Here is a 26,090-nt window from a genome sequence, read left to right as displayed (position 1 = left end):
ATTGCAATGCGATTTTAACATGAGCTTTTACATACAGCAATTCTCTATGTCATTTACACATCGTTTTCAAAGGAAATGTTCGTCAAAACACACACACACATACTGTATAGATATACATATATTTATATTTACTAGATGGAATAAAATCTGGCAATTCATGTGCCGCGTACAATATAATCACAGCCGTCTGACAGGTCATGCGAGTTCACGGCAGGAAATTTTCCCACGACGCTTGCACTGACGTCAGAAAGGTGAAGTGAGTTCATTGGCCGTGAACTCGCAGGACCTGTCAGATGGCACCGCGAGCAGGAGAACTTTCTCACGCTCGTGGTGTCATAAGATAGGTAATAGGAGTTTACAGAGAGAAACTGAGCACACGCTGCTCAGTGTGTCTGCCGGATGACAGGCTGCATGGTCGCATCATGCAACCATGCAGCAGGCCATCTAGATGTAGCAGTGCTGAACCCATCATTGAACAAATGGATTAGCAGCATCTCTGCGTAAAGGTGAGTAATACTGTTGTTTGTTTTTTACTCTTTTGCAGATGACGATGGCATCGGGGGAATGGGTGAGGTAGTAAGTATGCTTTAATTAAGCTTAATACAGGACTCTGTGTCATTCTTTAAATTAAAGGCCTTTTTTATGGGTGTCTGTGCTTTCTTACAATGTGACTATGGGGTTAGTAATGGGGGCATCTTATTGACGCCTCTCCATTACTAACCTTGGGGCTTGATGTCACCTGACAATGCAAAGGTGACATCAACCCCCCCAACTATCACCCCACTTGCCACCACTACAAGGCAAATGGGAAGATCGAGGCTAAGTGCCAGAATTGACGCATCTTAGAGATGCGTCTTTTCTGGGATGGCTGAGAGCTGATATTTTTATCGGGATGTATTTGATAAGCCCAAAGCCAGTGCCCTACCTCCTCATAGGGATTGCGATTGTGCAATTAATTTGATTCCTGGTAGTAAGTTTCCTAAGGGCCGATTGTTCAATTTATCTGTGCCAGAACACGCCGCTATGCGGAGTTATATAAAGGAATCCTTGGAGAAAGGCCATATTCGCCCGTCGTCATCACCGTTAGGAGCAGGGTTCTTTTTTGTGGCCAAGAAGGATGGTTCTTTGAGACCTTGTATTGATTACCGCCTTCTTAATAAAATTACAGTCAAATTTCAGTATCCTTTGCCATTGCTGTCTGATTTGTTTGCTCGTATTAAAGGGGCTAGTTGGTTCACCAAGATAGATCTTCGAGGGGCGTATAATCTTGTGCGTATTAAACAAGGCGATGAATGGAAAACAGCATTTAATACGCCCGAGGGCCATTTTGAGTAACTTGTTATGCCATTCGGGCTTTCCAATGCTCCATCAGTATTTCAGTCCTTTATGCATGACATCTTCCGAGAGTACCTGGATAAATTCCTGATTGTGTATTTGGATGATATTTTGGTCTTTTCGGATGATTGGGAGTCTCATGTGAAGCAGGTCAGAATGGTGTTCCAGGTCCTTTGTGCGAATTCCTTGTTTGTGAAGGGGTCAAAGTGTCTCTTTGGAGTCCAGAAGGTTTCATTTTTGGGGTTCATTTTTTCCCCTTCTACTATCGAGATGGACCCTGTTAAAGTCCAGGCCATTTACGATTTGACTCAGCCGACATCTGTGAAGAGCCTGCAAAAGTTCCTGGGCTTTGCTAATTTTTATCGGCGCTTCATCGCTAATTTTTCTAGTGTTGCTAAACCGTTGACTGATTTGACCAAAAAGGGTGCTGATGTGGTCAATTGGTCTTCTGCAGCTGTAGAGGCTTTTCAGGAGTTGAAGCGTCGTTTTTCTTCTGCCCCTGTGTTGTGCCAGCCAGATGTTTCGCTCCCGTTTCAGGTTGAGGTTGATGCTTCTGAGATTGGAGCAGGGGCTGTTTTGTCGCAAAGAAGTTCTGATGGCTCGGTGATGAAGCCATGTGCTTTCTTTTCTAGAAAGTTTTCGCCTGCTGAGCGTAATTATGATGTTGGTAATCGTGAGTTGTTGGCCATGAAGTGGGCATTCGAGGAGTGGCGTCATTGGCTTGAAGGAGCCAAGCATCGCGTGGTGGTCTTGACATATCACAAGAATTTGACTTATCTTGAGTCTGCCAAACGGTTGAATCCGAGACAGGCTCGATGGTCGTTATTTTTCTCCCGTTTTGATTTTGTGGTTTCGTACCTTCCGGGCTCTAAGAATGTGAAGGCTGATGCCCTGTCAAGGAGTTTTGTGCCTGACTCTCCGGGTGTTCCTGAGCCGGCGGGTATTCTCAAAGAGGGGGTAATTTTGTCTGCCATCTCCCCTGATTTGCGGCGGGTGCTGCAAAAATTTCAGGCTGATAGACCTGACCGTTGCCCAGCGGAGAAACTGTTTGTCGCTGATAGATGGACTAGTAGAGTTATCTCTGAGATTCATTGTTCAGTGTTGGCTGGGCGTCCTGGAATCTTTGGTACCAGAGATTTGGTGGCTAGATCCTTTTGGTGGCCGTCTTTGTCACGGGATGTGCGTTCTTTTGTGCAGTCCTGTGGGACTTGTGCTCGGGCTAAGCCCTGCTGTTCTCGTGCCAGTGGGTTGCTTTTGCCCTTGCCGGTCCCGAAGAGGCCCTGGACGCATATTTCTATGGATTTTATTTCGGATCTCCCCGTCTCTCAAAAGATGTCGGTCATTTGGGTGGTTTGTGATCGCTTTTCTAAGATGGTCCATTTGGTACCTTTGTCTAAATTGCCTTCCTCCTCTGATTTGGTGCCATTATTTTTCCAGCATGTGGTTCGTTTACATGGTATCCCGGAGAACATCGTTTCTGACAGAGGTTCCCAGTTTGTTTCGAGGTTTTGGCGATCCTTTTGTGCTAGGATGGGCATTGATTTGTCTTTTTCCTCGGCTTTCCATCCTCAGACAAATGGCCAAACCGAACGAACTAATCAAACTTTGGGAACATATCTGAGATGCTTTGTTTCTGCTGGTCAGGATGATTGGGTGTCGTTTTTGCCGTTGGCTGAGTTCGCCCTTAATAATTGGGCCAGCTCGGCTACTTTGGTTTCGCCGTTTTTCTGCAATTCTGGTTTCCATCCTCGTTTCTCTTCAGGGCAGGTTGAGTCTTCGGACTGTCCTGGTGTAGATACTGTGGTGGATAGGTTGCAGCAGATTTAGACTCATGTGGTGGACAATTTGACATTGTCCCAGGAGAAGGCTCAACGTTTCGCTAACCGCCGGCGCTGTGTGGGTCCCCGACTTCGTGTTGGGGATTTGGTTTGGTTGTCGTCTCTTTATGTTCCTATGAAGGTTTCCTCTCCTAAGTTTAAGCCTCGTTTCATTGGTCCGTATAAGATTTCTGAGGTTATCAATCCTGTGTCATTTCGTTTGGCCCTTCCTGCTTTTGCCATCCATAATGTGTTCCATGGGTCGTTATTGCGGAGATACGTGGCGCCTGTGGTTCCATCCGTTGATCCTCCTGCCCCGGTGTTGGTTGAGGGGGAGTTGGAGTATGTGGTGGAGAAGATTTTGGATTCTCGTATTTCGAGACGGAAACTCCAGTACCTGGTCAAGTGGAAGGGTTATGGTCAGGAAGATAATTCCTGGGTTTTTGCCTCTGATGTTCATGCTGCCGATCTGGTTCGTGCCTTTCATTTGGCTCATCCTGGTCGGCCTGGGGGCTCTGGTGAGGGTTCGGTGACCCCTCCTCAAGGGGGGGGTACTGTTGTGAATTCTGTTGTCGGGCTCCCTCCTGTGGTCATGAATGGTACTTTGGCTAGTTCTGTCCATGGACTTCCTCTGGTGGGTGTTTCTGAGTTTCCTTCCACAGGTGACGAGGTTAATTCGTTAGCTGGCTGCTCTATTTAACTCCACTTAGATCTTTGCTCCATGCCACCTGTCAATGTTCCAGTATTGGTCTAGTTCACTCCTGGATCGTTCTTGTGACCTGTCTTCCCAGCAGAAGCTAAGTTCCTGCTTATTTTTCTTTGGTTTGCTATTTTTCTGTCCAGCTTGCTATTTTTATTGTTGTCTTGCTTGCTGGAAGCTCTGGGACGCAGAGGGAGTGCTTCCGCACCGTGAGTCGGTGCGGAGGGTCTTTTTGCACCCTCTGCGTGGTCTTTTTGTAGGTTTTTGTGCTGACCGCAAAGCTACCTGTAACAACTCTGCTGGCATCACAGCATGGCCTCACATCTCTCACACAATCTTACCCACTGCTCCAGGCCATGATGTGCTTTCTCTTTAATGCCAGCTCCATGTTCTGTGTCTTTGCTCTCTGCATGCCTCATGGCTATGTGTATAGGGGGCCGGCGCCTGAACTCTCTGGTTCTTATAGGAATCAGGTGCACCTGTCCAATCAGTTCCTGACCAATTACCAAGAGGCCTCCTGTATATAATGCAGCTCCACCCTGTGGTCTGGGCCTGTGCAATGTGTTAGCTCAGTTAGTGTTTAGCTGCTGAGTTTGCCTGGCCTTGCTCTGAGTTACTCCCTCTGAGCTTTTCTCTGTGCTTTTGCCTTGTTCTTGTAGTCCGCCCTCCAGGAGGCAGAATATCCTGGTCCCTGTGTCTTTGTCCCTGTGTCTTGTTCTATTGCCTTGTCTGTACTTTGTCTTTTCTCGGTCTCCTTGTCTGTGGCTTCCTTCCCTGCTTTCTTTCCTTGTGTTTTCTGTCTGCTTACTCTCCGCACTCTTGCGGCTCTGCACTCAGACCTTGCTTCGCACTCTCTGGCTTTGTTCTGTGGCTTCGCTCTTTGCGGTTCTATCTGGCTCCGCTCTTTGCGGTACTATCTGGCTCCGCCTCCTGTGTTTCTGCACTTTGCTCCGTCTCTGCTCTTGGCTCCGCCTCCAGCGTCTCCGCTCTTGGCGTTACCTCCAGCGTCTCCGCTCTTGGCTCCGCCTCCAGCATCTCCGCTCTTGGCTCCGCCTCCAGCATCTCCGCTCTTGGCTCCGCCTCCAGCGTCTCTGCTCTTGGCTCCGCCTACAGCGTCTCCGCTCTTGGCTCCGCCTCCAGCGTCTCCGTTCTTGGCTCCGCCTCCAGCGTCTCCACTCTTGGCTCCGCCTCCAGCATCTCCGCTCTTGGCTCCGCCTCTAGCGTCTCCGCTCTTCGCTCCGCCTCCAGCGTCTCCGCTCTTGGCTCCGCCTCCAGCGTCTCCGCTCTTGGCTCCGCCTCCAGCGTCTCCGCTCTTGGCTCCGCCTCTTGTGGCTCCGTCCTTGGCTCTGCCTTCTCCTTCTCTTCTCTTAGTTCCACCTTCTACTTGTTACTTGGTCCTCCTGTGTGAACAGGTCCCTACCTGTTCCTTCATTCTCCTTTCCTTCTGGCTTGTTTCCGTACCTGCATCTTCTGTGTGTACAGGTCCCTACCTGTTCCTTCATCACACTCACAATAGGACTGCACTCGGGTGTCATCAGAGTGCAGCCTGATTCATACACCACATCAACCAGTGCTGTGTATCCTGTGTTCCTGCCAGTCCTGCCGTTCCTGCCCTGCCTTCCAGTCCTGTGTTCTCTGCAGTGCCTCCCAATCCTGTGTTCCTGCCAGTCCTGCCGTTCCTGCCCTGCCTTCCAGTCCTGTGTTCCTGCTGTCCTAGCCAGTCCTGTTTCCTGCCGTGTCTCTGCCAGCCCTGAGTTCTCTGCCGTGTCTCTGCCAGCCCTGTCTCAGCCGTGCCAGCCTACTCGTCTGTGTTCCAGCCGTGCTCTTCTGCCAGTCCTGCCTAATGCCCGCACCAATCCAGGTGTTCCTGTCTCCCAAGTGGGATCAGCAGCCACAGCCAGACACCACCCTGGAGTAGCACCTGGCAGCTGCCTGCTGCACAAGCCTGACCTCACCATCAGAGGCTCCAGTGAAAACCCAGGCAACTGTCATAGTCACGCCCCTTCCAGGGTAGTCTGGTTTGTGTCACAGTGGGGCCACAAAACCCCCGAGCTCACGCCCACCAGTCAGGGCGTGAGCGTGACACTACCTTTCCTATCCTCAGTCTGTTCAGTAAGTCAGGCCTCACTTTGCTAAATCTATTTTATCTCTGTGTTTGTATTTTCATCTTTACTCACAGTCATTATATGTGGGGGGCTGCCTTTTCCTTTGGGGAATTTCTCTGAGGCAAGGTAGGCTTTATTTTTCTATCTTCAGGGCTAGCTAGTTCCTTAGGCTGTGTCGAGTTGCATAGGGAGCGTTAGGAGCAATCCACGGCTATTTCTAGTGTGTGTGATAGGATTAGGGATTGCGGTCAGCAGAGTTCCCACGTCCCAAAGCTCGTCCTTTATTATCAGTAACTATCAGGTCATTCCATGTGCTCTTAACCACCAGGTCCATTATTGTCCTGACCACCAGGTCATAACACGTCACATTACATTTGCAGAGCCCCTGATGTACCTAAACAGAAGAAACGCCCTGCAAGTGACCCCATATTGGAAACTAGACCCCCCAAGGAACTTATCTAGATGTGTTGTGAAAACTTTGAACCCCCAAGTGTTTCATTACAGTTTATAACGCAGAGCCGTGAAAAAAAAAAATCATTTTTTTCCACACAAATTATTTTTTAGCCCCCAGTTTTGTATTTTCCCAAGGGTAACAGGAGAAATTGGACCCCAAAAGTTGTTGTCCAATTTGTCCCGAGTAGGGTTGAGCGACCTTGACTTTTTTAGGGTCGAGCCGGGTTTTGCGAAACCCGACTATCTCAAAAGTCGAGTCGAGTGAAATCGGCCGATTATGGCGAAAAGTCGAGGATCGACCGAAACACGAAACCCAATGCAAAGTCAATGGGAATTTTTTTTTTTCTCTCTCTTTCTCTCTCTCTCTCTCTCTCTCCGTCCCTGAACTGAAAAGCTGGTGTTACACAGTGCAAATCGCTACAGCGCACAAGCGACAACATGACAATAGGCGTCCACGCCCCTAAGACCTCTGTCATCACTCTGCCCACGCTCCTTCATTGGCTGAAAAAAATGGCGCCGAGCGCGTCATACGAAACGCGACTTTGGCGCGAAAGTCGCGTACCGCATGGCCGACCCAACACAGGGATCGGGTCGGGTTTCATAAAACCCGACTTTGCCAAAAGTCGGCGACTTTTGAAAATGAACGATCCGTTTCGCTCAACCCTAGTCCCGAGTATGCTGATAACCCATATGTGGGGAGAACCACCGTTTGGGTGCATGGCGGAGCTTGGACGCGAAGGAGCGCCATTTGGAATGCAGACTCAGATGGATTGGTCTGCAGGCGTCACGTTGCATTTGCAGAGCCCCTGATGTACCTAAACAGTAGAAACCTTCCACAAGTGACCACATATTGGAAACTAGACCCCCCAAGGAACTTATCTAGATGTGTTGTGAGAACTTTGAACTCCCAAGTGTTTCACTACAGTTTATAACACAGAGCCGTGAAAATAAAAAATCTTTTTTTCCACAAAAATTATTTTTTAGCCCTTGGTTTTGTATTTTCTCAAGGGTAACAGGAGAAGTTGGATCCCAAAAGTTATTGTCCAATTTGTCCTGAGTACGCTGATACCCCAAATGTTGGGGGAAATCGGACGCCATGTCGGATTTGGAGAGCCCCTGATGTGCCTAAAAAGTGGAAACTCCCCAATTCTAACTGAAACTCTAACCCAAACACACCCCTAACCCTAATTCCAACCATAACCCTCACCACAGCCCTAACCCTTATCACAACCCTAATTCCAACCGTAAATGTAATCCAAACCCTAACTTTAGCCCCAACCCTAACCCTAACTTTAGCCCCAACTCCAACCCTAACTTTAGCCCCAACCCCAACCCTAACTTTAGCCCCAACCCTAACCCTAACTTTAGCCCCAACCCTAACCCTAATGGGAAAATGGAAATAAATAAAATTTTTTAAATGTTATTATTTTTCCCTAACTAAGGGGGTGATGAAGGGGGTTTGATTTACTTTTATAGCGAGTTTTTTTAGCGGATTTTTATGATTGGCAGCCATCACACACTAAAAGATGCTTTTTATTGCAAAAAATAGTTTTTGCGTCTCCACATTTTGAGATCTATAATTTTTCCATATTTTGGTCCACAGAGTCATGTGAGGTCCAGTTTTTTTGCGCCATGAGTTGACGTTTTTATTGGTACCATTTTCGGGCACGTGATGTTTTTGATCGCTTTTTATTCCGATTTTTGTGAGGTAGAATGAACAAAAAACAGCTATTCATGAATTTCTTTTTGGGGGAGGCGTTTATACCATTCCACGTTTGGTAAAAGCAGTTTTATTCTTTGGGTCAGAACGATTACAGCGATTCCTCATTTATATTTTTTTTGTGTTTTGGTGCTTTTATACGATAAAAACTATTTTATATAAAAACTAATTATTTTTGCATCGCTTTATTCTGAGCACTATAACTTTTTTATTTTTTCGTTGATGATGCTGTATGACGGCTCGTTTTCTGAGGAACAATATGATGTTTTCAGCAGTGCAATGTTTATTTAAATCTGTCTTTTTGATCACGTGTTATTCCACTTTTTGTTTGGCGGTATGATAATAAAGCATTGTTTTTTGCCTTGTTTTTTTTTTACAGTGTTCATTGAAGGGGTCAACTAGTGGGACAGTTTTATAGGTCGGGTCATTACGGACGCGGCGATACTAAATATGTGTACTTTTATTGTTTTTTTTATTTAGATAATGAAATGTATTTATTGGAACAATATATTTTTTTCGTTATTTAGGAATTTTTTTTATTTTTTTTTACACATGTAAATATTTTTTTTTTACATTGCCCCAGGGGGGGACATCACATTATAGTGACAGATCGCTGATCTGACATTTTGCAGTGCACTGTGTCAGATCAGCGATCTGACAGGCACTGCACGGAGGCTTCCCGGCGCCTGCTCTGAGCAGGAGGTCGGAGACCCTCAGAGCAACGTGATCCGAGGGTCTCAGGGAAGCACGCAGGGAGCCTCATCCCTGCGTGATCCTTCCCTGTGCCGCCGGAATGCTGTGATCATCTACAGTGTGCCGGGGGTTAATGTGCCTGGAACGGTCCGTCACGTAGTGCCGGATGTCAGCTGCGATAGTCTGCTGACGCCCGGCCTGATCGGTGATGACGTACTATTCCGTCGGTGGTCATACGGACCCATACCACCTCAACGGGATAGTACGTCAGATGTCAGAAAGGGGTTAATAGCCAGTGAAGGCTAAGTATACAGTTTTGAGCTGATATTAATAGCATGGGAAGCTCCATGGGTATTATTCACTTCCCAGGCTATAAACATCTGCCCCCAGCCGTGGCTTTCCCTCTGCTGGTTCCAAAAATTGCAAGGGAGCCCACACCATTTTTTTCAGAAAATTAATCTTTTATTAATAAACGCTGATGTGAGCTGCCCCATAGATTAATACTGGGCAGAGTGCTATGCGATGTTTTCTCGCATAGCACTCACCTGTATTCCACGGTAGTATGATGCTGGCCTTACTGTCACTATATCAGTGGTCATAACAATGGATACCTAAGGTTTTGCAATGCCTGCTTATGAGGAAAGAGACATAGTGAATCACAAAAACTGTACTACATTTCTAATTGGAGTTATTATTACACATACTACATATTGGGGTAAGATCTTGGAGATGGGAGTACCCCTTTAGGTCCCTGTTATTGTTTGCAGAGCAGGATGAGCATGTATTCTCCCACTTCAGACATACACTGTAAATGGGACGGTTGGAAAAAACACAATTGGCTATTTTTGAGACCACACTCAAGTCTATGAGGTACAGGGACAGCACATCACGCAAATGTTAAAATGAAGCCCCTTAAAGGGTTGTTTCAAAATGAACATTGATTTTAATCCTAAATGTATATTTATTGTAATAATCTAATCTCTTTTCTAGTATACTTTAATTAAAAATTCCCTACTGTTCCCTCTCTAATCTAACTGCTTTATTTTTTTTATCTACTTCTGTTATGATGATGCTTCATTTGCCATTAGATGGCCGGTGCTTCAATCACTTCTGAAGCCTCTGAGCCCCCTGAAATGAAGCGTCATCACTGATGTCCATGTCAGGGCAAGTCCCAGCTCTACTGCCTATGTGTCAGCTGTCAATTCCCAGATATTTTCAGGGCGGCTAAGCTCCCTTATCACTATGCAATATTACTTTCAGTGCACAGTGACAGTGCGCTCCCTCCTTCAAGCAGTGTTGTGAATTCTGCTTTAGGGCTCCCTCCGGTGTTTGTAGGTGGTAATGCAGTTGTCTCTGGGCTGCAGTCCTGGACAGGTGTATCTGCTGATTGCAGTTCTGACTGGGGTATTTAGGTTTGCAGGACTCATTAGTCCTTGCCAGTTGTCAGTGTTTCTTGGGAAGTGTTGGATCTCTGTCTGGCTTCTCCTGCTTAGCTGCCAATTCAGCAAAGATAAGTGTCTGTTTCTTTTTCTATGGCACACAAGCTGTGTGCTTGTTTTTTGATTGTATTCCTGCTCTGAGTTTAGTAGTCTCTGGAGTTGCAGATATACGTTCCACGTCTTTAGTTAGATGGAGGAATTTTTTTTATAATCTGCTGTGGATATTTTTGGAAGGGTTTTAATACTGACCGCACAGAACTCTGTCCTATCCTTTCCTATTTTAGCTAGAGTGGCCTCTTGTGCTATATCCTGTTTTCTGACTGTGTGTGTCTTTCCTCTCCTACTCACAGCCAATATTTGTGGGGGGCTGCCTATCCTTTGGGGTTCTGCTCTGAGGCAAGGTAGTATTCCTATTTCCATCTTTAGGGGTATTTAGTCCTCCGGCTGTGACGAGGTGTCTAGGGCTTGTTAGGTACACCCCACGGCCACTTCTAGTTGCGGTGTTAAGATCAGGATTTGCGGTTAGTATAGTTACCACCTACTCCAGTGAAAGTTTTCATGTTGCTCCAAGGTCACCGGATCATAACAAGCAGAGACAAGCCTCGCCACTGAAAGTGATGTGTATTGGGGGTGGGACTGATCTCTGCTTTTCCTGCTCGCTGGGTCCTCTACTTAGAATGCGCACTGGCAGTGCACTCTCTTGATGGCTCATGACTTCTCATTAGTGCTGGAAAGGGAGCGCACGGTCACTGTGCATTGAAAGTACTGCACAGTGACAAGATCCTACAGAGCATACATCAGCGACCTGCATAGTAGATCTGGGACTAGTCTAGCTTCTGAAGCAGACATCACTGATGATGCTTTGTATCCCGGTGAGGTCAGGGGCTGTGGCAGTGACCACAGTTACTGTCCCTTGATGGCATTGTGTTTGAGTTCCCCAACAAGCACTGTCATCAAACTGGAAGAAGGCAAAAAATAAATAAAGCAGTTAGAGATGAGATTGTAGGGTATTTTTAATTAAAATATATTATAAAAGAGATTATTGTACTAAATAAATAAATAGACATTTAGGATTGAAATCAATGTTAGTTTCCGACCAGCCCTTTAACCCCTCTTTCAATTCTGGGGGTGTTAGAGTTCAGACCCCAGTAAGTTTACTTTTATACCTTGTCATAAAGACAATTATAGAAGTAAAAAAAGAAGTCATTGGGTAATCTTTATTATGTTCCCACAGAACTGGTATTAAATGTATGGTCGCTGAGCATCTCATTATTGAGTTCCCTACCGAAAAATGAGAATATGGTTGCGTTATTGAGTGACTATCACACTTGCGCCCAACAAATAAGGCTAGTCCTGTCCCATGTCCCCCATTTATTGCACATGCGTAACCACCATTCAGTGGGGGACTCATAGGGTGAATCCCCAAAGGATCGTATATTTATCACCTTTCCTTTAAGGTCAAACCAGTCTGGGTCTTTGATTAAGATGTCAAAGATGTTCATTAAATTACATCCCACACCACAGCTCCATGTTTATTTTCTAGTTGGAAAATGTACCTTTCCATGACCAGGTTTGGTTTTCTTTTGCATGTACAGTATATATTAGCCCTGTGTTAGGAGTAGCACATCTGGCGTGTCCTCCATGCATCATACTCGATGCTTTGTTAGAGGGAACCAGTGACTCAGCCAACTTTATAGCCCGACCGTGAAGACCTAATGAGAAGTAATCATCGCCTCTGCCTGAAGGAAACCGGACATTATTACGTTTTGCATATTAATAGTCATCCAGCAAATCTTCAGGCCCCTCAGGTACCAAAGGTGCTAACTTGACTCCTTGAAGACAAACATATTTGGACATACTGTATGTAGATCTCATTTTTCATTTATGAATCACAGAAGGAAAGTAAGAAACCCTATCCAGGTCGCCAAGCCTAATGCAGAAAGCATCTGATGAGTGGAGGCTGTGCCAGTTTGTCATTTATGATCAGACGTGGACTTCTTACTACCCCGCAAACGTCAGTCGCACCTTCATCAGGATCATAAAAGCTTAATGACTTCAGACACTGTACGAAAAGTACAGCTTTGTCGCCGTTCCTTCTGAATTCATTGCAGCGCTGTGTACGTGGAAAAACAATGTTGCCAAAAAACAATTCGGAAAACTTCCACGGTCAAGGTTAGTTCAAGACAATGTGTCCAAGTCGTAGAGAAATCTTCTTCTAATAGGACCATTAAAATAGACAAACGCTGATTTCTGTATCTGGACGGTAACCTGAGAAGGGTTTTTCTTAAAATCATTCCAGAATAAAATATTTACTATATTTATATAATCTGGAAATCCTGGAAAGTCTTCCAATAAACAGCTCCAGTTGTAGACTCCATGAGCTGTAAAATAGAGGATTTTTTTTATTATTATTTGTAGTATACACGGGGCATGTGAGTCTGCCACTGTCTCATCCCAGCTACAGTATATAGATGTCTGGTAGAATCTTCTACAGGTAATGGCTCCAACAGCTGACCTCCCGAAAGTGCTATGTTGTTTTCGGAGCTCCTTCTTCCTTTCTGTTTTCTTCAAAGGCAACATTCAGACATTGCATTTCTTCCACCAGATGTAAAACATTAATCTGTGGGTGGTAATTATTACTCATTTTTAAATTTAAAGTGTTCAGCATTCTGCCAGAACTGTAGGTGTAGGAACTTGATTTCCCTCAGTTGATGGCTGCCATTCTCCAGTGAATTGCCTGCCCTGAACTAAAAGTTAAACTCCATGTTATCCTGTAAGCAGAATAGCAGATAGTAGAGCAGAAGTAGAGAGAAAATGACAAGCCACCACTCACTTTCAGTAATCCGTCTCGGCACCTCTTCAACTGGAGATGGATTACACTTTACAACAGGCAGTGAATAGAAAATAAAAAAGAAGGAAAATCCCTAGTGGTATTATGGAGGGAAATAAAAAGAAAAACATGAGTGTTAACTATGGGTACCATAGTGGCTCAGTAATTAGCACAGTTGTCTTGTAGCACTGGGGTCCTGAGTTTGAATCTGATCAAAGGTGACATTAATTTTTGACACTCTCCAAAACTATTCAGTCATGGCCAAAAGTGTTGGCAGCTTTGAAATTGTTTCAGAAAATGAAGTATTTCTCTCACACGTTTTGTTACTCACTTGTTTATTTCCTTTGTGTGCTGTGTGTATTGGAATAACACAAAAAAAAATATGCCAGAGAAAATTGTTGGCACCCTCAACTTAATATGTGTTTTCAAACCCTTTGGAATAATTAACTGCAATAACTTCCTATAACCATCAAAAGCTTCTTACACCCCATATCTGGAATGTTGGATCACGCTTCTTTTGGAAATTGCTCCAGGTCTCTCATATTTGAAGGAGCCTTCTCCCAGAAGCAATTGTAAGATCTCTCCGCAGGTGTTTGATGGGATTTAGATCCGGACTCAGTATTGGACACTTCTGAGATCTCCAGCACTTTGTTTCCATCCATTTCTGGGTGCTTCTTGAAATATGTTTGGGATTATTGTCCTGCTGGAAGACAATTAATAAAAATGTGTGCTGTGTGTGCTGTTCATGATTAAAGGGGCTGTCCTTTACTCGAACAACCCCTTCTAAATCCCTATATTTCCTCCATATAAACTGATAACAGTACTCACTTCTGGTGGCGGCGTCATTCCAGCGGTGTCAAGGCTGGTTCCACCGGAGAGCATCTCTCATTTCCTCGGATGTATGTGATACATCCAGAGGCAGGGAGACTGAAGCCAGCCCTGATTGGCTGGAATTTCACTTGAGCCATGGGAAACCAGTGCCGACACCACTGGAACGGCGCCGGCACTGGAGGTGAATATAAGTGTTATTATTTTTATAGGGAGGAAACATAGGAATTCGGAAGGGGTTGTCTGAGTAGTGGACAACCCCTTTGACATTGTAGTGGATAGGACACATTTTGCAGGTTTTTTTTTTCATACAAGAAAATCACTGATGAAACACTGATGGTAAAAACTGACCAAACACTGATGACACACAAAGGATTTTTTGCGTACCAGAAAAATGATTGATGTCTGAATGAGACCGTGAAGGACCCTAGGAGGTTATCGTGTTCATGCCACATCATCTTTCCTATAACTCTAACATGGTGGCTTCTCCATATGTCAGGCTATATAATAACAAACAAAGATGTACTCTGTAGTGCTAAAACATGTACATTTGTAATATATGAATAGCATTTCTGCTCTAGATAATAAGAAAAAATAAAGACACTTAGCACATAATTTGGCCAATTCATGCAAGCCCAGCAACCAACGACACGGCGATCTCAGATCTGCTGGCTAATAATGTGTCTAGTGTGAATACCTCTCTTAGGCTGGAGCTTGAATTTCTGAGTAGGTAAGATTAAGGCTTCAGCGAGAGGTATTCACACTAGACACATTATTTCCCAGCAGATCTGAGATCGCCTTGTCGCTGGTTGCTGGGCTTGCATGAATTGGCCAAATTATGTGCTAAGCATCTTTATTTTTTCTTATTATCTAGAGCAGTAATGTTATTCATAAATTACATATTTACATGCTTTAGCACTATATAGTTCAACTTTGTTTATTGTATATGGAGATGAATACTCCTAGTTCACACCTGTACGCACCAGTTTGCTGATTTGGAAATGCTAGTCAGTTTTTTGCTATTTGGCTACATCATAACGTCATTTCTATCCATGGTGGTTTGTGACTATGTATTGTACATTGCTGGAAATAGTATAAGAATACGTATATTTTGTATCTGTTTTCAGATATGGGCCTCCTAAGTGTGTGCATTATGCTTCTGCTACTCTTCCTGGCTTCAGAGGCGGCACAAAAACAGCAATCAAGGGGACAAACTGACGTGGAAATTCAATCTAATATATTAAGTAAGTGATTCCATTGTTATTTTTTTTATTTAGATGATTTAGGGAGATTTTCTTTAGAGCAGCTTCATGACCATGAAACCTCAATCAGAAAACAACCTATGCACTTCTATGGGAGAGTGTTGTGTGCATGCTCTGTGATCTGTGCAGAGGTCATTGTGCAGGGAGGAGGTGGGACGTGGCTTATTGCTGATGGTGAGTCCTGTGTTATCTACATGTAAATGTGCTACATCTCAGTGTAAGACTAATGTCGAACCTGCCGATATCAGTAGGAACCATTGATGGTGTAATGTGTATCGGGGCCTGCCGACTGTTCCTCGATAGGGAGAGAAAAGAATTCAACTTGTTGAATTCCAATGGGTGATACTTTTATTCTCCCTGGAGATAATCTTGCGCCAGAGGAGTTTCAGAGTGTCTTTCATATACAGAAAACAGGAGCGCACTGAGGAGCATTCTGGTGTATGGAGGAGTCAGGAGAGGTAGCTATCATCAAAATGATGAGCTATCTAATGTGGATGAGTGCTCCTTATTCCTGCCTGTGATGATAATGAAATGCTGTAAAGGGATCTTTAGAAAACAGAGAATATCAGACTGTTGTCAGGCTCTGTCGTTAGAGTGAATACTGTAAAACTTCTGAATTTTTCAATATGGAAAAAAATCAACATTTTTGAAAAATTATGTTTTTCAAAAAAACTTGGAAATTGAAAAATAGTAAACATGGCACTCCTGTATCTACTAATTGGGTGCCCAAGTAGGATCCTCTCCCATAATATGCAATGAAAAACTTGGCAATAATCGGCGTCGATTTCTAAATAATTTGCCATTTATCTGCTGCATTAAAGGGAACCTGTCACTCCCAAAATCAAAGGTGAGCTAAGCGCACCGGCATCAGGAGCTTATATACAGCATTCTGTAATGCTGTAGATAAGCCCCCGATGTATCCTGAAAGATTAGAAAAAGAGGATAGATTATACTCACCCAGGGACGCTGGGCCTCTCTGACCTTTCCCGGCAGTACTTTGCTCTGCCCTCAACAGGGCAGACAAAGTACGCCTGCGCCGGAGCCGCAGCATGACTATAAGAAGAGGACGTCAACGTAAGAAGATGGGAGGCCCCGGACCGGACCGCCACGCCCATCAGACCGGACCGCAGCAGGACCGCCCCTGGGTGAGTATAATCTAACCTCTTTTTCTCATCTTTCAGGATACATCGGGGGCTTATCTACAGCATTACAGAATTATGTAGATAAGCCCCTGATGCCGGTGGGCTTAGATCACCTTCGATTTTGGGGGTGACAGGTTCCTTTTAAGTTTCTTTGGCCTATGGTACTCAAGGGTGCCCATTTCTTCAAATGCCAAGAAATACAGGCAGATACTTACCCATCATGTAATGCCATCAGGGAGGAGTCTGACTGGCTCAAAATTTGTACTGCAGAAAGACCACACACATACAACCAATGTCATTAAGAACTATCTCCAGTGTAATGAAGAACTAGTCCTGGAAGTGAAGATATGGCCCCCACAAAGCCCTGATCTTAACTTCATCAAGCCTGTCTGGGATTTTAGGAAGGATTTGCTCTAGTAGACATTCACAGATGATATGTGGTTAGTCATTCAAGATGTTTAGAACAACCGTCCTGCCGAGTACCTTCAAAATCAGAAATATCCCATACAGTAAGTAAAACATACAGCAACACATGGTAATGACATTTCAACATGGTAATGAAGCCCCTATGATTTTTATAAAAGTCGCCATTACCAACTCCAAATAATCAATTGTCAGAAAATAACCCGAGTTTTGAAGCTAAAAATTATTTGATTTTATTGTACACATAGTAAAAAAAAAGGCTACATAGGTAATAGCGCAAGCATAGATAATGTAAAGTAAGAACAATGGGTATCCCAATTAAGAAGTGTAATTAATGATTTAATCAGTAATATAAACCCATTACATGCATGTACAAGATTAGTCGTATCCATAATAAAATGTGCTATGGAAAGTGACCAAAAAAACATGTGGCCTGTTTTTTGGTCACTTTGCATAGCGCACCTTATTACGGGTGCGGCTAATGTTGTAATGGGTTTATATATACTGGCTGTGAGTTACCCAACCGGAGCATGACAGTTTCATATATTTCTATGAGGTTGTCACTTTCGGACAGACCTGCGGCCAGTCTATGGATTGCAGTCTGTGATCAGACCGAGATCCACTGATGTTTGCCTGAGCGCTTACATTGCAACATTTTTTTCCACACCTGCCTAAAACTTTTGCACAGTTCTGTATATTGCAGTGGAACGATATTAAAAGTGCAGATAGATTCTTATGATGATCTCACCTGCATTAGGTATGATAGAGGCAGTAATTCGGGCAACGAATTGCACCAATATTACAGACGTGTGGGTGCAGATATGGTTTGTACACCTCCTTCTTATTTATAATCAGATATACGGCTAAATGTAATGGAAACAGAGCCTCACACGTGTCTGATATCAGACGCGGCAGCAGATGCTTGAAATGTAGGCTTTCTGTATAATCCTCTCATTAAATAATAGCATAAAAATTCAATCAGAATCCAGAAATGTGATTCATCCATCGCACGCTGACAATTTCCCGAGATTTCAAGCAAACTTCATCTCTTTGCCAAAATGCACCATGGAGGGTGCAGCATATACTATTGACTTTGGAGGTGTTGCTCAGTCCTGGAAAGAGTCTAAGTGATAAAAATACTGCATTGCAGTGAAAGGCAGAAAGCGAGAGTATATTGCTGAATAATATTATTTTAATAAACTACCGCTGTTTTCTTTTAGATATTTTATATGGAAAAAAAATAAATAAATTCAACTTTTGTAAATCGCACATTCATATGTTTCTTAAAATGTCTTCTATAAATAAACATAAATTAAAAAGAAAAACATCTACATGAAAGGAAACAGTGAGGTTATCCTCTAAGCCTAAGGTCCGGGTGGGCACATGGGCGTTGGTGCAGCAGGTGGGTGTAGCACATGGGAAACAGAAAGCAGAGTCACTGAAGACCTAAGGCAGATTGCAGAGTTACTGGACACCGCAGACAAGCAGGAGACGTTATGGAGATGCAGACAGGTAGTGGACAAAACTCCAGAGTTACAAGAAAGTTTAATACCATGGAAGCCACAAAGACATCCTGAAAAGCACAGACAGACACATAGAAGGGTCCTAGAAGACCGGGGACAGGTAGCAGGCATCACTCCGGAGAAGCTAGAAAGTCTGTATATCTTGGAAGCCACAGACATCCAGGAAGATGTCCTGGAAACTGCAGGCAGGCGGGTTAGCGAGGTTACTGGAAAGCGCAGACAAGTGACTCATGGAAAGGAGAAGCACAAACAGCCAGAAGATGTCCTGAAGACTGTGGACTGGAACTGTGCACACAAAAACTAAAAGCATTACTATTAGGCCAGCGTCACACTTGCGAGTTTTACGGACGTAAGAGCGCAGAAACTACGTCCGTAAAACTCGCAAAAAATACGGCACAATTATTCTCTATGCCCCTGCTCCTATCTGCCGTATTTTACTGATCAGTATTATACGGCTTTCTACGGCCGTAGAAAATCGCAGCATGCTGCGTTTGTCACCGTATTGCGCAAATAAAACACCAATGAAAGTCTATGGAAGCCCCAAAAATACGGATTACACACGGACCGGCAGTGTGACTTGAGAGAAATACGCAGCGCTGTTAGAGAGAAAAGCCGGCAATTCAGTGCGGTGTACAGTAAAATCACACTGACAGCTTACAGTAGAATATGTAGAATAAATATGTACACATAGAATAGGTATATATATATATATATGTCAGTGAGACACATATATGTATATATATTCTTACTTCATACAGCCGCGATATAGCAAAAAGCCGGTAATTCAATTACCGGCTTTTGCTTTCTCCTTCCTAAAACCCGACATGATATGATTACATACAGTAAACCATCTCATATCACCATTTTTTTGCATAATCCACACTACTAATGTTAGTAGTGTGTATCTGCAAAATTTGGCCGTTCTAGCTCTTAAAATAAAGGGTTAAATGGCGGAAAAAATTGGCGTGGGCTCCCGCGCAATTTTCTCCGCCAGAGTAGTAAAGCCAGTGACTAAGGGCAGATACTAATAGCCTGGAGAGGGTCCATGGTTATTGGCCCCCCCCTGGCTAAAAACATCTGCCCCAAGCCACCCCAGAACAGGCACATCTGGAAGATGCGCCTATTCTGGCACTTGGCCACTCTCTTCCCATTCCCGTGTAGCGGTGGGATATGGGGTAATGAAGGGTTAATGCCACCTTGCTATTGTAAGGTGACATTAAGCCTAATTAATAATGGAGAGGCGTCAATTATGACACCTATCCATTATTAATCCAATTGAATGAAAGGGTTTAAAAAAACACACACACATTATTAAAAATTATTTTAATGAAATAAAAACAAAGGTTGTTGTAATATTTTATTTAACGCCCAATCCAATCACTGAAGACCCTCGTTCTGGAAAAGAAAAAACATAATAAACCAACAATATACTTACCTTTCGCAGATCTGTAAAGTCCAACGATGTAAATCCTTCTGAAGGGGTTAAAACATTTTGCAGCAAGGAGTTCCGCTAATGCAGGCTGCTCCTTGCTGCAAAACCCCGGGGAATGAAGCTAAATATAGGTCAATGATCTATATTTAGCTTCATTTGTGGTGAGGCGCCCTCTGCTGGCTGTTCATAGATCGTGGGAACTTACCTAGAAAGCTCCCAGGCTTTCATATCATGTCGGGTTTAGGATGGAGAAAGCAAAAGCCGGCAATTGAATTACCGGCTTTTTGCTATCTCGCGCTGTATGAAGGAATAATATATATATATATATATATGTCTACTGACATATATATATATATATATAGAGACAGTATATATGTTTTTATTTTTTTTTTAACACATGGATCCCTTGTATAGCCGTATGTCGGTTTGGCAAGCCTGCGATAAAAACACGCAGTACGGCTGCCATACGGATTACATACGGAGGATGCCATGCGCAAAAAACGGTGACACACCCTGCCTACGGAGGGGCTACGGACCACTATTTTCGGGACTTTTCAGCATATTACGGCCGTAATATACGGACCGTATTTGCATACGCTGAGTGTGATGCCGGCCTTAGAGCAATACCAAGACACAGGTGTGTTTCTTGGGAGTGGAGCGCCCCCAAGGGCTAGGGGTACTTGGTACCGGGTCCTTCGATTCTCAAGGGGGATGTCATGGTGGCTGACCCGGTCCATGGCCCTCGGGAGGTCCGTTGTAAAAGGGGGGAAAGGTCTTTAAAGGGGAAATGTTCGTGACGCCACCTGTGGTATTCGGTCAGGGTGACCGACGCTGCTTAGGGGTCCGCTGGGGTGATGTTATGGCAGCTAGATGGTTTACCTTTCCACAGGTGAAGTATGTCCCCAGGGCTTCCCAGTGTGTAGATGGTGGATGGTGTGAGGCGCGGTGAAGAACGAGGACACAAGGTTGCAGTCTCTTTATCTTTTACTGAAGGCTTCAGCATCCACAGTCCAGGGTACAGACCACAGGGCAGGCAGAGTCCGGCCGGTTTGGAGGCAAGTCCAGAGTCCCCTTATCCAGGTAGAAATCAGTAGCCTTCCTCTAGCGCCGTGTGTTGTAGTACCTTGCTGCTAAGCTTCTCATAAGGTCCTCACCCCTGTTGAAGATGTTACAGATGTTATGTCTCTCTCTGTCCCCCAGATGGATAGGACAAACCCGTATGACCGGTGGCTTGAGGCGTTTTACAGGGACTCTATCATGCCCCGACCTCTCGTGGGTGCCACCTTGCCTCCTGGGTATAGGGCGGGCAGGTAACGTGAAATTAGCTGTCCTGCCGGTCTCTGGAGCAAGGCATGAAGGACTGTTGCTCCCTCGGTGTTCCGGCTACCGAGATCTTGTGCCTTAGAAGGAGGCAGCCGGTGTAGGGCAGCACTCCTCTGATATTCACTCCTTTGCTATGACTTTTTCACCCTCTCTACAATACAGTCCTCCTTCAGTGTCTCTTTCTAGAAGCTGCCGCACTCAGGGCAGGCACAGCTCCGTGTCCTTCTGTCTCGGCCTCTGACAGGATCCCACCCCTGTCAGGGACCAACTACCTGAGCGAAGCTCAGCCAGCAAACAACTAACTTCCTATCCAGGCAACCAGTTTTACCTAAGTGTGGGGAGTGCCCTAATAAATAGGAGCATAGCTCCCCCTGGTGGCCTGGAGTGCGAAATATGTTGCATGTTTGTGATACCTGGATTCAGTTGTCCTTCTTTGCCTCCAAACGTAACATCACTTCCCCCTAGTGGAAAATGACATTACTGCAATGACCAGGACCCTGGGGCACTGCACGGAGAGATGGTGTTACGACATCATGATGGCATCCTGCCCCAAGGCACTGATGTACCCTGCCTGTCCCTGCGGTACTCTACAGTCATGGCCAAAAGTTTTGAGAATGAGACAAATATTAATTTTTCCAAAGTCTACTGCTTCATTTTTTCTAATGGCAATTTGCATATACTCCTGAATGTCAGAGTGATCAGCTTAACAGCAATTACTGTACTTGCAAAGTCAATATTTGCCCAGAAAATGAACTTTAACCCCCAAAACACATTTCAACATCATTGCAGTCCTGCCTTAAGAGGAGCAGCTAACATCGTTTTAGTGATTGATCCATTAACACAGGTGTGGGTGTTGATGAGGACAGGTCCGGCGATCAATCAGTCATGATTAGGTAAGAATGACATCACTGGACACTTTAAAAGGAGGCTGGTGCTTGGTATCATTGTTTCTCTTCAGTTAACCATGGTTATCTCTAAAGAAACACGTGCAGCCATCATTGCACTGCACAAAAATGGCCTAACAGGGAAGAGTATCGCAGCTACAAAGATTGCACTTCAGTCAACAATCTATCGCATCATCAATAACTTCAAGGAGAGACCTTCCATTGTTGTCAAAAAGGCTCCAGGGCGCCCAAGAAAGACCAGCAAGTGCCAGGACCGTATCTTAAAACTGTTTCAGCTGTGGGATCGGACTACCAGCAGTGCTGAGCTTGCTCAGGAATGGCAGCAGGCTGGTGTGAGTTCTTCTGCACGCGCTGTGAGGCGGAGACTCTTTGAGCAAGGCCTGGTTTCAAGGAGGGCAGCAAAGAAGCCACTTCTCTCCAGAAAACACATCAGCGACCGACTGATATTCTGCAAAAGGTACAGGGAGTGGACTGCTGAGGACTGGGGCAAAGTCATTTTCTCTGATGAATCCCCTTTTCGATTGTTTGGGACATCTGGAAAACAGCTTATTCGGAGAAGAAGAGGTGAGCGCTACCACCAGTCTTGTCTCATGCCAACTGTAAAGCATCCTGAAACCATTCATGTGTGGGGTTGCTTCTCAGCCAAGGGAATTGGCTCACTCACAGTCTTGCCTAAAAACACAGCCATGAATAAAGAATGGTACCAGAATGTCCTCCAAGAGCAACTTCTCCCAACCATCCAAGAGCAGTTTGGCGCCCAACAATGCCTTTTCCAGCATGATGGATCATCTTGCCATAAAGCAAAGGTGATAACTAAATGGCTCATGGAACAAAACATAGAGATTTTGGGTCCATGGCCTGGAAACTCACCAGATCTTAATCCCATTGAGAACTTGTGGTCAATCATCAAGAGACAGGTGGACAAACAAAAGCCAACAAATTCTGGCAAAATGCAAGCATTGATTATGCAAGAATGGACTGCTATCAGTCAGGATTTGGTCCAGAAGTTGATTGAGAGCATACTAGGGAGAATTGCAGAGGTCTTGAAGAAGAAGGGTCAACACTGCAAATATTGACTTGCTGCATTAACTCATTCTAACTGTCAATATAACCTATTGGTACTCATAATATGATTGCAATTATATTTCTGTATGTGATATAAACATCAGACAAACACTAATAAAAACCAGAGGGCAGCAGATCATGTGAAAATATAATTTTGGTGTCATTCTCAAAACTTCTGGCCATGACTGTAGGTCTAAATCAACTTGCAGCCTAAAAAAACCGAGAGTGTTTGGGCAGGGAGTCCATAGCTCACTGCTGTATCATGGAGATAACTCTATTGGCTCCCAATACAGTTAACAGTGGTGGTCACAGGTCTGAGTGGGCCCCACTGTGTAAGTGGGCCTGGATTCCCAACCCCTTTGCCCCCGATAACTATACTATTAATCTGACATCCCTCCGATTAGCTGATTCCGCAGATTCCGGACATGTACACTCCACGGAACCGGAACACTCACTTTAATGGAAGCTGAGTTGCAGTACCCAAAAATGACCACTATACGGTGTACGAGCTGCACTTTTCCAGTTTCGTACTGCCAGCCGCCGTGGCATTGGTGGGATTCTGGATGACAAACTCCCATGGATCTGATATCGATGATCCATTCTAAGGATCGGTCATCATGATCTCAATTCTGGATGACCTCTTTAAAAAAATTAAAATTAATCAACAATGAATTTTGAAACTTTTGATTAAAAAGGAAACGTATTCCAAAATGATCTTCAACTTTTCGTATCCAAAGCCATATTATCTTGAGAGAATGCAGAGACCTTATCCGGCTGTGACAGGTCACTATGGCTCCATTACACGTCTCTGCTCAATATGATATCCTCCTAGGAATGAAAGATAACGTTTACATGTCACATTCATGAGTAATTACACTTTGGCTTGAAATAATTATCCTGCGGAAACATCTTTCCTGGATCAAGGCCTTTTCCTTTCTTCATACTGAGAGGTGACCACGTTCCAGCAGTTAAATGAGAAAGGAAACGCACTGGACACGTGATAAGCAGCAAACCCTATGTTATTCCATAAGCCTTTGTTTACCCTGCACTGATTGTATCCCTGAAACCCAAATACAGAGCCGGGGTTCTCCATTGGAGCATGCAATGTGCTAATTGCATCTGTCATGTACAGTGCAAGCAAGGCTTGTTAATAGAAAGCATTGTAGAAAATATCTACATTATATTCTCAGAGGGCAACATAAAGATTATTGGTGCATTGGACTCGTCAGTTCTGCATATTAACCACCAGAATATTATTGTTTCAATCAAGTTAAACCTATTTCTTAAAGAGAATCTGACATTAAGATGACTCCAACCCCCAAACCTCACATATTGGCATTTGCATCTTTAAAATGTACATCCGTTGACACCTTTATATCTTCTATTTGTTGCTGCACTCCTAAGTGATAAGCTTTTTCTTTCATATGCAAATGAGGTAGGCATGCTCGGGCATGACAGAGCACTTCCCATACCTATGCTTCCTGAGCTTGTTTCCTTGCTAAGATCCATCCTCTTCAGCTTAATTGTTAACCTACTGTATGATTTTCTTGCCTAGTGCCTGACGTTACACAGGCAGTGAACTATCAATCAAGCTAAAGAGTCTATTTCTGTGCTGTGAAACTATGTATGGAGGCAAAGGCTTTGGAAGTGCTTTGTCATGCCCAGGGCACTTACAGTAACATTTCATTTGCATATTAGTGAAAATGCTAATATTTTTGGGAGTGCAGCAACAGATAGAAGATATAAAGGTCACTCTTCCTCAGGGAGCTGTTGTGAATTCCGCTCTTGGGCTCCCTCCGGTGGTTGTAAGTAGCATTTTTGTGAGTTCTGCTCTTGGGCTCCCTCCTGTGGTTTTGAGTGGTATTGCTGCTTCTTGGATATAGCTTCAGCAGCTGTTTTCACTGATCGTCTTTCTGGCTCGGCTATATTAGTCTGGCCTTTTCCCTCATTCATTGCCAGTTGTCAATTGTTCCTGCCTGGAGTCATTGCTCTTAGGACTTTCCTGACACTCTGACCAGTTCATCTAAGCTAAGTCCTTACTTGTCCTTTTGCGGTTCACTTGTTGTGGACTTTGTTGTTCAGCACTTTCTTTGTTTTTGTTCATTTGTCCAGCTTTTCAGTATGGTCCTATTCAGCTAAGCTGGAAGCTCTGGGCAGCAGAGTTTGCCCTCCACACCTTTAGTCAGGTGTGGAGATTTTTGCATTTCTCTGCGGTGGACTTTTTCTAGTTTTTATTACTGACCGCACAGCGTTCTTTCCTGTACTATTTCTATCTAGCTAGAAGTGGCCTCCTGTGCTAAATCTTGTTTCATACTACGTATGTCATTTCCTTCTCCTCTCACAGTCATTATTTGTGGGGGGCTAATCTATCCTTTGGGGATTTTCTCTGAGGCAAGATAGTTTTCCTGCTTCTATCTTTAGGGGTAGTTAGCTCTTAGGCTGTGACGAGATGCTTAGGCAGAGTTAGGAGCATTCCACGGCTACTTCTAGTATTGTGTTGAGCTTAGGGACTGCGGTCAGTATAGTTGCCACCTGCTCAGAGCTAGACGCATGTCACTCCTTAATCACCAGATCATAACAGGGAGCCTGAGGAAGTGGGACGAAACGCACGTCGGGGTGGACTTATTTGGGACCTACTCTGCACTAGCCAAATCGCATACACCTTATCTAGAAGGTATTTACTCTGCATACAATGTTTTTTGTTGTGTACTTGTTTAATGTTATAAAATTAAAGGGGTTGTCCGCTCCAAATTGATAAACCTGCAGTCACTGTGTGCTGCTGGGATTCGCTGGTAAGACGCTTATCAATTTGTAAGGAGCAAGTCCGCGTGCTCTAGTTGGCCATGCCCACTGGACAGCCGCGTCTCTAGAAGGTGTGTGGCCTTGCTCAATACATGTGTATGGAGCGAAGTCATGTTCACTAGAAAGGTCCTGACTGGGAGTATGTATAATGCATAATACGTTAGGACCCCAGTGTGATTTATACCTTGGAAGCATTAATAGCTACAGTTGTACTCAAAGTTTACATACCCCAGAAGAATTTTTGCTTTCTTGGCCTTTTTTCAGAGAATATGAATGATAATACCAATACTTTT

General features: G+C 44.4%; 1 protein-coding gene across 1 annotated transcript in view; it reads left to right on the top strand.

Annotated features, from left to right (window-relative positions):
- Positions 1–26,090, top strand: part of MATN2 (matrilin 2) — a 169,946-nt gene that overhangs the window by 17,170 nt on the left and 126,686 nt on the right. Inside the window, exon 2 of the mRNA XM_069731663.1 lies at positions 15,048–15,164. Coding sequence (XP_069587764.1) covers positions 15,048–15,164 — 117 coding nt within the window. The remainder of the gene's footprint in view (positions 1–15,047; positions 15,165–26,090) is intronic.

This window comes from Ranitomeya imitator, chromosome 6 (genome assembly GCF_032444005.1).
Source record: "Ranitomeya imitator isolate aRanImi1 chromosome 6, aRanImi1.pri, whole genome shotgun sequence".
NCBI classification, from domain to species: domain Eukaryota; kingdom Metazoa; phylum Chordata; class Amphibia; order Anura; family Dendrobatidae; genus Ranitomeya; species Ranitomeya imitator.
This window is presented reverse-complemented; position numbering and strand designations above follow the sequence as displayed.